The sequence below is a fragment of the Mytilus edulis genome, chromosome 4 (assembly GCF_963676685.1).
Source record: "Mytilus edulis chromosome 4, xbMytEdul2.2, whole genome shotgun sequence".
NCBI lineage: Eukaryota > Metazoa > Mollusca > Bivalvia > Mytilida > Mytilidae > Mytilus > Mytilus edulis.
The window spans coordinates 32536526-32553165 of NC_092347.1; the positions used below are offsets into that span (position 1 = coordinate 32536526).

The window sequence follows — 16640 nt, forward strand, 5'->3', positions numbered from 1 at the left end:
TCTCGTAGTTACGAGATAAAAAAAGTGATTATCTCGTAATTATGAGATAAAACAAATATTATCTCGTCATTCCGCGATAGATTTCTCGTAGTTACGCGTTAATTATCACGTAAACTTTTTTTTGTGACCCTAATAGGCTTTCGTAGGTTTTGTCTGTAAAATCAAGTTGATTATTTGTTTTTCTGACAATTAGGCTCTGTTTTTTTGGTCTATAAAAAGAAATATATGTATCCAAGTATGTTACTACTGAATTATAGGTCATAATTGGTTTTACTATTATAAAGATTATTTGCTACATTTATAGGTAGATTATTCAATATTTTAGTGTAGGATTTTATTGCAAAAAAACTTATTTTGCCTTTTTTGTCAGCTAGCTCTAATAAATTTCCATTACATTTTATCAACGTTACGTTGTCTTGACGTAAATGAATGATGTGATCGTGCAACGGATGAAAATAATTCGAGCGTAATCTAAATTCTTGTCCGAAAATCAATAATTTGTCCAAAACAAAAGAAGAAAGATAAAAAAACTTTATTTAAAACATAATTATTATTATTATAAAGATAGCATATTGTCGATAGGTAATAATCCAGACTGTTAAGAGCCTTTTGTGTTTGTTCAAGTTTTTTTTTAAATAATTTTTCCTGTACGGGAGATGTGATTTTAGGTATCATTTTCGTGACATTTTGTTGTTGCTATTTTTATTTTTTGTCTAGTTTGAATGGGGATTATTTCAGAAAGTTCACACATATCATCGTTATTTTGATAAATGTCATGATATGTCAATGTTTTTATGTTTTAAATTAGAATGCGATAATATACATGTACATGTACATAGTGTGTATAAAATCATAAATCAAACAATTGATAAGACGATATTTGTTCTCGCGTATTTAATACGATTATCTCTTTAACCAAGAGGCATTTGAAGGTCGCTGTGTCAAACGACAGGTAGGTCACTATTATACACCATACACAATATTAATAAAAACAAATAATAATTGGTAAACATGTTCTTAGGTTGTTTTGTTTTTTTGGTTAATTATTTAAACCCAATAAATTGTTATCGATAAAACTTACCGATTATATGTGTTACTTTTAAACGTGCTTCTAAGATAAATTGTGAAATCCTCCAGTATATCTAGTATACTTCTGTTATGGTATCTTCTGCCGTAAATGGTTTAACTACTTATGTACAAATATCTAAATATCAAATAAATAATATGTCGCAAAATTGGCGAACAAAAATCTGAATACAAAACTAGGACAGAAAAAATGTTCTGCTCTCGGTTTGATTAAATAAAATATGAATCCAAAATCAATTGAACAATCCCAAACATTACAAAAAATACTTCAGACTAATATACTTGCATACCTAAATTGCTTTTTTATGAACTTAAAAGCTGTCCTTTGGTTTTTACAATCAAAATTTAATCATAGTTCCTTTGAATATACATAATGCATAAACATGTACATCTCCGTGTACAATCCATGTGAATTCCCCCAATGTGTGCCTTCACACATTACAGGTACGTTTGCAAACTGTGTATGCTGATGAAGATGTATATTAAATGGTTTTCATCTAAACCTTCTATGTCTAAAACTATTTAACACAATACAAGGGATTTCTGTTTCATTGAAAACCAACTACATTGGGTCCGACGAATTAAAGAAATGGACCGAAAATGACCAAAAAGGAACAAAGAGAATGGCAAGGATTTTTTTTTTTTTTTTTTGTAATTGGAGGAGACTAGCAAATTGCAAAAACATTAAAATCTATAAATGCAAAAGGTTCTAAAAAACTGTCTTGTTATGTTTTGAAACCTTATATTGCTGCAGGACTAACTTACTAGTATATGTGAAAAAATACCCCCTTATAATTACATGTACGGTTGAATTATGATTAATTTTGAAAAATCACATATATTAACGTGTGTTTTATATTTATTTAAGTATTCAACAATATCGACTGCATCTTTCATCCACTTTCTCTTCCCTTTCTCGATCTAGTAGATGTTATACCTCTCTAATCTGTAGATTTAATCCATAGTGAATCTCTGTGTACATTTCCTCATATTTTGTATGTCCCATTTATGGGCAATATGATCCTTAGTCTTACTATAAAAGTTGTCTAAGTAGTTCGTCTTATATATAACACAGTTTGTGTGTTCAAACCCCGCAAGTGACATGCGCATTTGTCTTTTCTGCTGAATGTTGGTGTTACTCTCCGGCTTAAAAAACCCGCTTCACCGCCACGATATAACAAAGCCTGTTGAAGGTAGGCTAAGCGCTAAACAACAGCAATCAATTAATCTTAAAAAATAATTAAAATTATAGTCAGTTTTGGCAAAGAACGTTTACCGTAAACACTGAACTCAATTGTTTGTTAAATCTTAATAATTAACTATAGGTTGTGGGATGATGTGCAATGGGACCTGTTAGGGACCACATTAAAAGTTCAATGTAGGATAAAAAAAAATTAATTCATATAGTTTTTTCACTGCCCCCCTTTAACTTAATTTGGGAAAAATTGATTGACCAATAAGGATATATATAAAATCGATTTCAATTAAACAAAACTTGCAGCAATGTTGACCCCCACCCTCAAACTATTTGAATTAAGTTTTTTTATCTTTCATTGGTTTTTTGATGTCGTCCCTTATCACATATAATACACACAAAAAATAATGCTTAAAAAGAAGCAGAAAGAATTTTATTATTCCGTTTGACAAAATCATACTCTTTTTTGCACTTGATTTATTACAAAGCTTCCCAACCGTTCAAATATATAATCCTTGAACAACGTTCCCGTCCGTCGTTGTTGTTTCGAAAGGTTATGACTTCATAACAGAACACAATAACTAATAATTTGTCACGGAAGGTATATGAAGAGGGCACATCTGTGGCTATTGCATATACATAATCTAATGTTTTCGTAACAAATAAGTGTTAAAACTTTATAGAATGAAATTCAAAACAGTGTGGCTGTGGCCATTGATTGACACATTAAATTCATCCATTGACTGGGACAATTTAGGTGAACGTTTGTATGTAACAACCACTGCTCACTATGTACTTTTTAAAGACACTTAAACTATGGGGTCACCAAAGGTTCTTAACACCTTAATAAAGTAATTCGAAAAATTAATCAGAATTAACACGATGTTTTGATTTATATCAATTATATAAATCAAAACATAAAGGTTATTCCTGATTAATTTTTCGAATTATTTTATAATTAAAGGCGTTAAGAAACCTTTGGTGACCCCACAGTTTAAATGTCTATCGCAGGCACGTCGTGAACAGTGGTCGTTACAGACAAACATTCACGTAAATTGTCCCAGTCAATGGATGAATTTAATGTGTCAATCAATGGCCACAGCCACACTGTTTTGAATTTCATTCTATGTCACGAAGAATTTCCTCAATAAATTCGTAATTTATGTATAATTATAATTAAATACAAAATAATGTACTAAAGTCTTCTTTTTAATAAAAAAAAATTGGAATCGGAACCTTTTTCTCATTACTGTTGGTGTTTGTTATTTGCATCAATTGTACATGTACAATCATATAAGAAAGAAGATTTGGTATGATCGCCAATGAGACAAGTCTTCACAAGAGACCACATGACACGGAAATTAACAGCTATAGGTCACATGCATACTTTTATGACGAACTTGGGTAAAACTACAATGGTGCTGTGCTATGGAATTGAAAAAATATGTATCAAAGTAAAATGTTAAAACGAATGTTAAATTGAGGCAGACGATAAAAGGTTATGATGATGGATGAGCATGGGTGAAAACTATATTTAAAAAGCTATATTACATAATAAATATATTACAAAAGTTCATTCCCTGAATGCCTCAATTTTTTAAAATTATTTGATCTGACAACAATTCTAGGTGAAAAATTTGTTGGCATGTGTAACCGGATTTCTGAAGGGACAATCGGTTGTTTATTTAGATCGGGATGTAAGGTGGGTGGGTTTCCGGGCGGGCGGCTGCCAAACAATACCCATTTACTCATGAACCGTTAAACCTAGGCTTTACAAATTTAAATTTGGTGCACCTGATGACAGAATTGAGCTCAAGTTCATTATTAATGATTTTTCACTTTCATCGTTCAGGAGTAATGGTTCTTGAAAAATTGGAAAAAAGTGTTTCCAGTTGTGTCCATGCTTTAACTCATGATACGTTCAATCAAAGCTTTTTAAATATGATGTAACTGATGACAAAATGAAGGTCAAGTTTAATACTGACGATTGTCACTTTTATTGGCACTTTTTGGAATTGGAATTTTGGATCCTCAATGCTCTTCAACTTTGTACTTGTTTGGCTTTATAAATATTTGATATGAGCGTCACTGATGAGTCTTATGTAGACGAAACGCGCGTTTGGCGTACTAAATTTTAATCCTGGTACCTTTGATAACTATTTACTGTTACTGGTCCTTGTGATATTAAAAATTGCAATAAGACAAATAAATGTTACAAAATCCGGGTTGTTGTCACTCTGACAGAGTCTTATTGTAATTGGAATTGTGTGGAGGCAATAGACTATTTTCATATTGTCACTGGAATTTACCATGCACAGAGATTGTTGGTATTTAACATCACTGTCATTGGTTCTTCTGTCCTGTATAGTGTATCCACAAATGTTAGCTATACCTATTAAAAGATACTCAATGGCATAGTCAATGCATTTGCCGATATCAATGTTTAGGATTTAAGATGTGGTATGATCGCCAATGAGACACACATGACAACGAAATTAATAGCTATAGGTCACATGCATACTTTTATGACGAACTTGGGTAAAACTACAATGGTTCTGTGCTATGGAATTGAAAAAATATATATCAAAGTATATAATCAATAATATGTACCCTTATATAACTGAAATGTTTGCAGCAGATCTGCTGCAAGTCTGCTGCAAACAAATTGCTTGCAGGAACCCTTTGAATAATGTTTGCAGATGTTTGCAGCTAGCTAGCTGCAAACCTCCTGCAAACATTGCAGCTTTTTGCTGCAAGCTTGCGACAAGGTTGCAGAAACAAATATGTTTGCAGTAAGATTGCAGGAAAAACTAGAATATAAGGGATGTTCGCAGCTAGATTGCAGGAATCTTTGACAATTTTATATGTTTGCAAGAGCATTGCAAGAAACTACATAAAACGACTGAGCATGCCTATTGGAAGTACACCACTAATTCATGGTCCCATTGCTTTCTATGTTAAATTCCTCCATTTCAAGCAGGCACACCTCTTTTGTTTTAAGTTCAAATAAAGTGGCAATGATTGCATTTCAAAGCAACACTTACTTAATGGTTTCTTGTACTGAAAAAAAACATACCTTTAATGGCATATAAGAAAGAACTGGTTCCCTGAAATTAGGATGTACCAAAACAGGTACATCAGATCTGACAAACAGACAAAATGTACCCTCTTTTTAAAATTTGGTGCAGTGTTTTTAATATTCAAAATTAAAAGTCCAAAAGTGTTCTACAATGCTCACCAGTCCTTAATCTTTCATTTGATACCAACAATACCTAAATATTTTACATATTTTGAAAGTTACACTCGTGCGTAGGAACTATTTTGTGTTAAATATGTACTACTTAACAATACCTAAATATTCTACATATTTTGAAAGTTACACTCGTGCGTAGGAACTATTTTGTGTTGAATATGTACTACTTTCTGGTATGTGCTTTCTGGCCGGGCCCGAATTAGTGGTGTTACAACTATTGGTAACTTCCTGGAATATACAGATTTGAAATTTGAAAATGTTGATGTTTGTGTGACATGGTATATATTAGTGTTCAGGGAGGCATTATAGTTTGAATTAACAGATTAGTTTTTGAAGACATTATTTGTAAGTACATATTGATCGTAGAATGTTAACTTATGAAATTCATTCCCTCCACAGATATCTGCATGAGGTTTAAAATACATTTTCAAATATGTAACCATGCAAGATACAGTACTCCCTCATATGCTTAGAGATTATAACTTACAAAATATATATGTGAGTCTAGTTGAATGTTGTGACAATTTTAGTTTAACTATAGCTGTATATAAGCATATACATGCGCAAAGAAAATTTCAAATAAATCTTTTAAACTTTAGATTCATGCATGTAATTCATTTGATAATTAACGTACTTGGAACTACTTTAGATTCATGCATGTAATTCATTTGATAACGTACTTGGAACTATAATTTAACTTATTTAACATGTTAAAAGGTATAAACTTATGCTATGATAATTTTTCAAATGATAAAGTACTTGAATTATTTTATGAATGGATGGATGTTGCATAACTTTTTAAGAATTTGCTGTGTAATATAGATAAAATGATGTGTACACAACATGACATTGGTTAAAGAGGGGGGCAATAGGGGTCCCAATAACAGCAAAACAGCAAATTAATTTGGCTTATAACAGATAACAAGGAATTAAAATGGACAAAAACAGATAACAGTAAATGAAATATTAAAATAATTCGGTCTTTGACAAATCAGTATTTCTTATTACGGATATAATTCTTTGTAATGCATTCAATTTTCTATGACTATGTTTTTAGTATTAATTTATGTATCTAGAATGTGTTTAAATTACTACTCAATATATTATATACGGAACGTATTATGGTATACTGTTGTCCGTCTGTTGTCAACATGTCGGACATTAACTCAAAAACTCTTTAACCAATGTGCATTAAACTTTGGGAAATTGTTTATATCTATTGACGAGAGCTTCTATATTGTTTTTTTTATAAATTTTAGATTTTAAGTTTCTGGGTAATGCCACTAATGGGTTTTTATTCTTTTTATTATTTTATTCAATAAAATTGGTGGTTTTTTTCCCAGTTTTCTGATAATATCTCAAAAATGCTTTCACAAAGCAAGGAATTTTGATATCTATCAACATGAGGTCACTTAAAATTTTTATAAATTTTAGATTTTACGTTACCAAGTTAACGGGTTTTATTAATTAAAAAGGGGGGATTTTCCAGTTTTCAGACTTTAACACAAAAAATATTTTCAGCAGTTCTCATGAAACTTTGCTGAAATATTTATATCTATTGTTGTAAACTCCCTTTCGATTTTTATTAATTTTAGATTTTATGTTATTGAGTTAAGGGATTTTATTCATTAGAAAAAGGTGGTATTTTCTAGTTTTCAAAAATAACTCAAAAATGCTTTCAGCAGTTCTCATGAAACGTTGGTGTATTGATTATATATATTGACTGAAGCTCCCTAATAAAAAAATGACCTAAAAGAGTTTGAATATTCTGACTTTTCCTAAATGACCATTTAACATTGTTTAATGAGGTGTGTGAATTTTTCTAAATAAGACTATATAGATGAAGCAAAGTGGTATATAGGGTAGCAAAATCAAAAGCACCAATTATAAGCATGCAATTTATCAAGTACTTCGAACGAATTTTGACACTCCAAACGCAATTTATTCCACTATTTTCAAAGGCCTTATTTGAACAATTTTTTATCAGCTGAGGTTTTTGATTGTAACAAGTGTACTAGTAAGTAGAATACATAGTTTAGTAGGGAAACAATGGCTTAAAACGAAAGAAATCTTTGTTTGTAATGAGTTATGTGCAGCTTCGGACCCAAGTATATGGTTGGAACTTTCATTGTACAATGCCTTTGGTTCTGCTTTGAAAAGAATCACAGAGCTGAGTCTATGTACCCTATTATATAAAAGGTTAACTGGTTGTTAGGACCTAGTCCTTAATTGAGATCCTTGTCTCAAACACGCCGCAAACACGGACTCTGTGTTCGCTGCAAGTCTGTAGCAAGCTGCAGCAGACTGACGTGCAGCAAATGTTTGCAGGAGGCTGATTTTTTTCAGTAAGGGTAATGTATAGGATGGTGCTTGTCACGACTTAAGTTTAAAAGACTGTTTTTAAGAGTTTGAGTGAGTCAGAGAACATATTTTATAAACAACTATTGCACCCCTTGAATCCTATTTATTGAAAAAATTGTTTATTAAAATATTTTAAGTTTAAATTATATAAATTATTTTCAGGTCAGATGGACTTTTTTTAATATTATATAAGTATGAATAGGTAGATATTTTGTGAGGAAAAGACATCCAAATATCCACCCACTCATAGTTTCTGTTACACAGTGTTAAATATTTATTTAATTTGTAAACATTTCATGCAATTAATTTTTTTGAGTATTTTCTTTTCTTTACTATTTCATTTCGGTACAAAAAGAAGTGCAAACATTAATTTATACAAAACGCATAATTTATTTCCTAGCTGGATGAACGACATTACATCACTTTAAACATGTTAAAGTTTGTCTGACTGGGGATGGGGGTCTTTGTGTTGTGCTATCTTAAAAGAAACCTACAACATTAGAGTTAATATTCTTACAAAACATCTTTACCATAAATCTAGTATTCCTTATCTTATATTTCAATATATACAACAACAACAAAAAACCACAACAAAAATCGTCAGCAAAGGAGTAGACCTGGTAAGGCCCCTGTTTTAGCCCAAACATATACATAATGATATAGCACGTTTTTAATTTGTTTTAAAAATAAACTTATAGCTATTTGACATTGAAAGTTGTATACTTTTGTTGAAAAAACTATATATAGCTATAATTATGTTCATCTTAACTTTTCACAGGTATCGATAATCGTCCAAGAATGTCATCATCTATAAATGGAACACTTAATGGCAATGCTGATGTAGAAAAAAGAGATCCATCGGAAATAAAACCCGTTATTCCACAGTCTTTTATAAAGAAAATTGTCCGTCGCCTCTATGGAATGGAAGTCCTAGATTTTACAGAATTGAACAGTTACGATGACAGGAATTATCATATACATGTAGACACAGACATAAATAATACATATATTGAAGCTATAAACCCATCAGGCTATGTACTAAAAGTACTAAACTCTGGTGATTCCAAAGACCCAGCTATAATAGGTAAGGAATTATTTAATAATTTTGCTTCTTCTGTACAAATACATTTAACACGTAGCATTTTTTTTACTGGTTACATGTATTCATATGTTCTACAGGTGAAATAAACATATGGCTGCTTAAAAGCACTGGATACATGGATATTCATGCGCGATACACATGCATGAAATTCCCAAGTTAACAAAAGTCCAAATTGATGGAAAAAGTAACAAATATAATGTTTAGATTGAGCAATATTAGGACTGGTCAAATTTTTATAGAGGTTAATAGTTGTTTGATACTTTATTTGTGAAGTATAGTACTAACTCAGTGGAAGAGGAAAGAAATGATCAAATCTAAATTTAAGGCAAAGAAAATTGATAATAAAGGAAAACCACTTACAATTCAAGAAGCAACACTAAAATATAATACATTTTATATCATAATTCTACAAAACCATATTAAATTTAATATGTATGTATGTAAACTTGTGTCTATCTTGTTATCTCAAAATACATTTTTTGTAGGTAGAGAGATATATTTTACGCTTTGAATTTCCAGTGGGAATTAAGATACAATATCGAGAAACATAGGGAATTATCTAGATACGACGCTATTATAAATTAGTTAATACATGTATAGATAATTTACGTTAATAGACAATCGGATGAATCATCGAAAATTTAAATTGTATATAATAGTTTTTAATTATAATCTGATTGTTAATAGATTTTTACATATCTTATCGTATCAATGGAATTACTTTAAAAACATTTTAACAACGTATGAAATTGAGAATCTAGATATGTGAACACTTTTAAAGAAAACTGTTTACTTGTTTAAAATTCAAATTTTGAATTCTTGAAATTGTATTTCTAGAGGGAATTGTCAAATTTTGTTGCAATTTAACTAAATTTGTTTTGTTGACAGAAGCCCAACATCAACTTTTTTACCACTTACATAGAAAAGGTCTGCCTGTACAGGAACCAGTACGCAACATTCACGGACAGACATGGGCAGTAGAAACGGTACCAGACGATAAGAATCCAGATCGTTAGTATTTATATTCCAAGCGCAGAACTCACTCAAACATATATAACTTTTTTTTGAAATATCATTGTTGTATAGACTTTTAGAGTATACCGAAACGACCATATTTGAAGGGAATCAAAATGTCTTGAAAATCCAAAAGAACACACTGATAACTATATATTTAATCACAAAACTATCATACTTATAAGACAACAAAAGAAATGACCAAAATTGTGCATGAACAATGCGAACTCTCGTATGTTAAATTAGTAGTTACACCATTTTTTCTAGAAAGCTTTGTGTATTGAGTATTTGCTGCATTGCCCGCTGGCAAAATGTCTGTAATTGTTACATCCGGTGGCGATTAAAACCGCTTTAGATAAAGGACCGATGATGTTGCTTGCTTATAACGTTCAATGTCTAATGCAAAATTCATCTTCTGACGTCGACATCAGACTTGGACTTCTCTTGAACTGAATGTTAATGTGCGTATTGTTATGCGTTTACTTTTCTACATTGGCTAGAGGTATAGGGGAGGGTTGAGATCTCATAAACATGTTTAACCCCGCCGCATTTTTGCGACTGTCTCAAGCCAGGAGCTTCTGACCTTTGTTAGTCTTGTATTATTTTTAATTTTAGTTTCTTGTGTACATTTTGGAGTTTAGTATGGCGTTCATTATCACTGAACTAGTATATGTATTTGTTTGAGGTCCAGCTGAAGGACGCCTCCGGGTGCGGGAATTTCTCGCTGCATTGAAGACCTGTTGGTGACCTTCTGCTGTTGTTTGTTCTATGGTCAGATTGTTGTCTCATTGACACATTCCCCATTTCCATTCTCAATTGTATAAGGACTAGAAGAAATGATTAGTTAATAAACAAAAAACAATAAGTTTTGCCAAGTGAGTCGAGCGGAATAAATAGTTGCAAATTTGGGCTGCCATTTGGAAATCATGATGGTATGCAGGATAAGGGCTAATATTTTACCTGAAACATAAAGTACAACATGTTTACAACTGAAGAGTTCAACTTGTTAAACGTGCACTCTCTCTCTCCACGAGTAATCGGTTTAGCGTCCCGAGTCCGACGTTGCTGAATATTTATAATTACATCACAGACAACTAAACAGAAATAACGTCATCTGTAATACGCATAAAAAGTTTAAAAAAAAAAAGCAATAGCGTCAATACATATTACGAAAAACTGACACCCCTCATCAGCATATAAGACGTTTAAAATGAATCTTATCAATCCATTCTGATTTCTAAAAAAAATTAAAAAAAATATCAGAATAGATTGCTGCTAAGGGGTTATAGTGTATGCAAATTATTATTAGAAAGCAGTAATACTGATTTGAATGCTGCAGATGATGTTTTATTGAGCTTTAAATGCCTCTTTTTAGCCACTTTGCAATCAAAAATAAAGCTAACTTTTAGAAGATGATTTGAAACAAAACTTCATTGGCAACTAAAATGAGACATACATGTCATGTGGACGAAGCTCATTTCTGGGTTTGCTTTCATTAGGAAAGCTAAAAGCCAATGATGTATAAGAACCGAAACAGTTGACGAGTTAAGTATATGACAAAAAAGGACATTAGAAATAGCCATATCCATCTAAGGTAAACTTTGCCAGAGTTCCCCTAGTTTGCAATTACTTCAAAATTAAGTAAATTTAAGGTTTGTTATAAATCATGCCAGTACCAAAAACTGACTACTAAGCTGATGATACCCTCGGGGACTGACAATCAACCAGTAAAGGTATCAACCGAGTGCTGTAAAAAATGAAAACAACGCTTATTCATTATACTGATACTATCATACGTGTACCTAATTAAAAATGTAATTGCAAAAAACAAATGTATTGAATTTTGTGTTTTAATCTATATATTTTTCTTCAGGTACATACGGTCCATACATTTTCCATATGCTAAATTACATTGAAGGAGATGTCGTTTGTAAGAAACCATACCTACCAACTACTCTATATAATATTGGTGTTTTTGCTGGAAAGATGCACAATGCCCTTCAGGTACTGTACATCAAAAATCAATATATATATATAATTCGTCTAAATATCAGACAGCCCATCAATGGTAGATCTGTAAATTTTCTAAAGCCAACTTTTTGTTCTTCCCTACCGGGATTCGAACTCATGCTACTGAGATACCGTGGCACCAAATCGCATTGCACTATGGCCGGCGCGCTAGACCACCTAGGCTCTCAAATAAAGCTGTAGGTGGCCGGTTATATCTAAAGAAGCCTTTTGATAGAAAAAACTTATAGGGTAGATTTTTAATTTACTGTATGCTTGGACTTATAGATAGATGTCATTGGTCCAAGATCAGGTGCGGATTTAGGCAAGGGCGTGGCGCCCCCTAAAATTTGCAAAAGCATGGAATATCAGCAATAGCGTTTCCTGTTTTAGACACATATTTAACTCGTGTCAGTTGTGTGCCTTGTTTTAATAGAAAGTACATTAAAACGATTAAAAGCGCCATGTGTTAACAGAAAAATCGTTGAAAGAAGTACATTTAATGTGTTGTGTGTTGATAATGGGTTTGTTATAAGGATTCGTCTTTTTTTTGTTTGTAGGGATTTGAAAACAAGTACTTCAGGAACAAATCTAAAGGATTCATTTGGAGTCTCACAGAAATGGCAGGACTGTTGGAATACACGTTTGCCGTAAAGGATAAAGAAAATCTTGAGATTGTAAATGAAGTGATCAAGGCCTTCAAAGATGAAGTGGTACCTAACTACAATAAAATAACAGAAGGTAAAACATGTCGACATTTTAACAAGCTTCGTCATTCCCCCTATTTCCCATCATCCTTTGCATATCATCTGCATATTTTATTTTATTTTGTCGGAAACGAAAATTGTAGGAATATGTCATCAGTTCTATCAGAAATGTTATCTAAACTTCCGGAGACATTTCTTTTAATACAAATGAAGTGGTATCTATAGATGCATGACAAGGGGTGTTATATACGTCGAATTAAGGAACGTCTACTCTTGATTTTATGCAAGAACATAATCATTTAGTCCATCACTTAAAAGGAGAATGTGATTAAAAAAATCATCCATGAAAGCGGTTGTTTTCTCTTTGATATGCTGATTATTTACTAGAAAGGTTGTAAGATTTCACTTAAAATCTCTTCTGTTTTAATTATAAATGCAAATAAAAGTGTCAGTTTACCCGATCGATTTCTATGTATAAGTGTGTCACATGTGATATATAGAGAGTTTAGAGAGTTAAAATGGGGAATTCGTTAAAGAGACAACAACCCAACCAAAGTGCAAAATACAACCGAAATCCACCAGTGGGTCTTCAACAAAGCAAGAAAATCTAACACATGAAGTCCCCCTGAAGGCGAGACATGGGACAGGCGCAAAATGAGTCGGGGTTAAACATGTTTTGTGAGATATCAAACCTCCTTTTTTGTCTTTTGTTATTTGTTGTTGTACATGTAGTAAAATTGTCTAATATAATTGGTTGTGATATAAATGTTTTACCTTAAAAAAAATCACATTACCATAGTGATAATCTGGTTTCTTAATCATGACAAATTGAACTCGTTGCACTTACTTAATCTATAATTTCTCATTATACTGCTCTAAGTTGTAAGATTTTGGTTTACTTCTTGTCTTTAACACTCTTTAAATACTAAGAATTTATTTTCACTGCTCATCTAAATAAAACTTCGTACCAACAATTTAAATGGTATTTCAATAGCATAACCGTTGAGCGGTTAAATAAAAGACAATATTTATTAGCACAAACACATTTACATAAATGGTTATGGCATACAGTATTAAGACAATAAACTGACAATAGTTAAATTGATTATAATTATATTAGAGTGACAGTGGTATTTACAACAAGAAAAAGAAACAAAGACTATACATATGTGTGTATCGACAGTTAACACATTATTAATGTTCATGAACAAACAAAAAAAAGATCACACACAAAAATTAAGTTGCATATTAAAATAATCACATAATTTCGTAAAAAGCACAATTTCGTAAATACACGTATAACTATGAGAGAAACAGAATGATAGTCCTTTGCTACATCTGTGTGTTTGTTAACTTCCAGTCTTCATTATTTAGGAGATAACTGTATTGTATTTTAAGCTTTGATGGTCGCAAATTAAGTTTACTGGCGACGCGTTAGCGGAGACAGTAAACGGGTATTTGCGACCATCAAATCCCCAATTGATGCCGTCGGAGCTTAAAATACAATATTGTTATCTCCATTCTAATGAAACTGACAGAAAACAACGTTAAAACATGCAATTAAAATCTGTCATATGCCGTCTGCGCTTGCGCGTACGTCCCATAGCATCAATTGTCAGTTTATGCCATGTAAAAAGTGACGTTATCCAATCAAAATGAACGTTACAAACGTTGTTGCATTAGAATGAAAATTGGCTTCATTCTTGATGACAGATTTTGTATCGTAAGAGCAGATTCATATATCAATATTTAATCAAATGATAAAATAGCTAATTAATAATACATGTATTTTATGTGTATGACGTATACTATAAAACCATTTTTCTGTCTTATTCACTATAGGGTATATTCACGGAGATATAAATGAACAAAATATACTTGTGAGAGAAATTCTAGAAAATCAGAATACAGAAAGTGGTGTAAAATGTCCATGTGACGTCACTGCATTTATTGATTTTGCTGATGTGTCATATTCATACAGAGTTTTTGACGTTGCCATTATGGTTGCCTATATGTCCATCGATTGCAAAGAATTCGACCAGTTAGATGTTGGTGGTCACGTGCTTGCAGGCTATTTTACCCAATCAACATTGAATGCTGAAGAAATGGATGTGATGAGAATCTGTATATGTTGCAGACTAGTTCAGTCGTTAGTTATGGGAGCATACAGTTATCACATGGAACCAAGTAACACTTATGTTCTTCAGACAGCAAAACGAGGCTGGCCTTTACTTTCTAAATTCTGGAAAACTTCAAAAATTGATCTTCTAAAAAGATGGGATGAAATAATTAATGATTATAAAAATATATGCAAATAAATTGATATTTCCTTTTCAATGTCTTCTGCTTATTTCCTTTTTTTTTCTTTTTTGTTGTTGTTGTTTTTGTGTTGCTTAAAAAGCAAATTTCTGCAACAAAGAAGTAAATGTGCATGTATATGCCGTAGGACGTGAAGGAATTAAAAATCTATATTATTTTCAATTGTTGGCTGTAGTTGTTTGTTTTAGGAAAAAGCCTGCAATGAATAAAGGTTACAACTAAAATTGAGAATGGAAATGGGGAATGTGTCAAAGAGACAACAACCCGACCATAGAGCAGACAACAGCAGAAGGCCACCAATGGGTCTTCAATGCAGCGAGAAGCTCCCGCACCAGGAGGAGTACTTCAGCTGGCCTCTAAACAAATATGTTATTAGTTCACAATCTCCGGCGCAGAGCTCACATCCGTTCCGTACTTACTACGTATCACTACACTAAATATAACAATCTCCGGCGCAGAGCTCACATCCGTTCCGTACTTACTACGTATCACTACACTAAATATACATTGTATTGTAGTGTACTAAGTATACGGAAAGGAAACGAGCGCTGTACGGAGATTGTATTGTAGTGTACTAAGTATACGGAAAGGAAACGAGCGCTGTACGGAGATTGATTAGTTCAGTGATAATGGACGTCATACTAAACTCCGAATTATACAACTGCATGGTTAACCAAAACTTAAATTTGATACAAACGGACAATAGACTATGACACTATCGCATGCAAGACATTAAGCTTTTAATGCATGTATTTAAAATCAAAACGGACATTATCTGTTTCCGCATGATACTTTTTTCCATGAAATCTAAGACTTATGCTTTGAAATGAAAAAAAAAAGAATATGATCATGAAAACACTGTCTAAATTCGAACAACAAAATCTACTTACTAGTTATAATGATACATATGTCATCTGAAAATACGTTTAAGATCCTTATGGAATTCATAGTTATTCCGCTTTTATCGCTGTTCGAAGAGGTCAGGATATAACAACTTATCAATATTTCTAGACACTAATTAAATTGAGACGAAAATAATTTACGTCTGGAATTATAAAAAAAGATGTGGTTTGATTGCCAATGAGATACCTCTCCAAAAGAGACCAAATGACACACAGAAATGAACAACAATAGGCAACCGTACGACCTTCAACAATGAGCAAAGCTACTACCTCATAGTCAGCTCTAAAAGGCCCCGAAATGATAATGTAAAACAAGGCAAACGAGAAAACTAACGGCCAAATTTATTTACCAAAAAATGAAAGAAAAACAAATACGTAACACATAAACAAACAAACAAATAAACAAACGACAACCACTGAATTACAGGCTCCTTGGGTCAGGCACATACATACATACATACATAAAGTGAAGGGGTTAAATATGTTATCAGGATCCCAACCCTCCCCTAACTTGGGACAGTGGTGTAACAGTACAACATAAGAACAAACTATAAAAATCAGTTGCAAAAGGCTTTACTGATCAGATGGATACAAATACTCACTTCAACATGGCTTCGGTAGTGATTTTATTTCTGATCAGAACATTTTTACTGAACAAGTTCACATTTTTGTTTCGGGGGCAGCTGAAGTCTGC

At 32.2% G+C, this 16640-nt stretch overlaps 1 protein-coding gene across 2 annotated transcripts; it reads left to right on the forward strand.

Moving 5' to 3' along the window:
* The first annotated feature begins 812 nt into the window (after positions 1 to 812).
* Positions 813 to 15062, forward strand: LOC139519481 (hydroxylysine kinase-like). Of its 2 annotated transcripts, none has more exons than XM_071311593.1 (6): positions 813 to 952; positions 8674 to 8979; positions 9886 to 10008; positions 11885 to 12015; positions 12579 to 12759; positions 14568 to 15062. In XM_071311593.1, exons 2-6 carry the CDS (start codon positions 8694 to 8696, stop codon positions 15041 to 15043), a joined length of 1197 nt encoding a protein of 398 aa, XP_071167694.1. In that variant the 5' UTR covers positions 813 to 952; positions 8674 to 8693; the 3' UTR covers positions 15044 to 15062. The 2 variants fall into 2 exon arrangements, with proteins under 2 accessions (XP_071167694.1, XP_071167693.1); XM_071311592.1 differs by lacking the exon at positions 813 to 952 and adding an exon at positions 5564 to 5879.
* The last annotated feature ends 1578 nt before the right edge of the window (positions 15063 to 16640 follow it).

Coding starts and splice junctions, on each gene's coding strand:
- LOC139519481 (XM_071311593.1), top strand. CDS start 8,694: ATGTCATCATCTATAAATGGAACACTTAATGGCAATGCTGATGTAGAA. Junction 12,016..12,578: donor AGATGCACAATGCCCTTCAG/GTACTGTACATC, acceptor TTTTGTTTGTAG/GGATTTGAAAACAAGTACTT. Junction 12,760..14,567: donor CTACAATAAAATAACAGAAG/GTAAAACATGTC, acceptor TATTCACTATAG/GGTATATTCACGGAGATATA.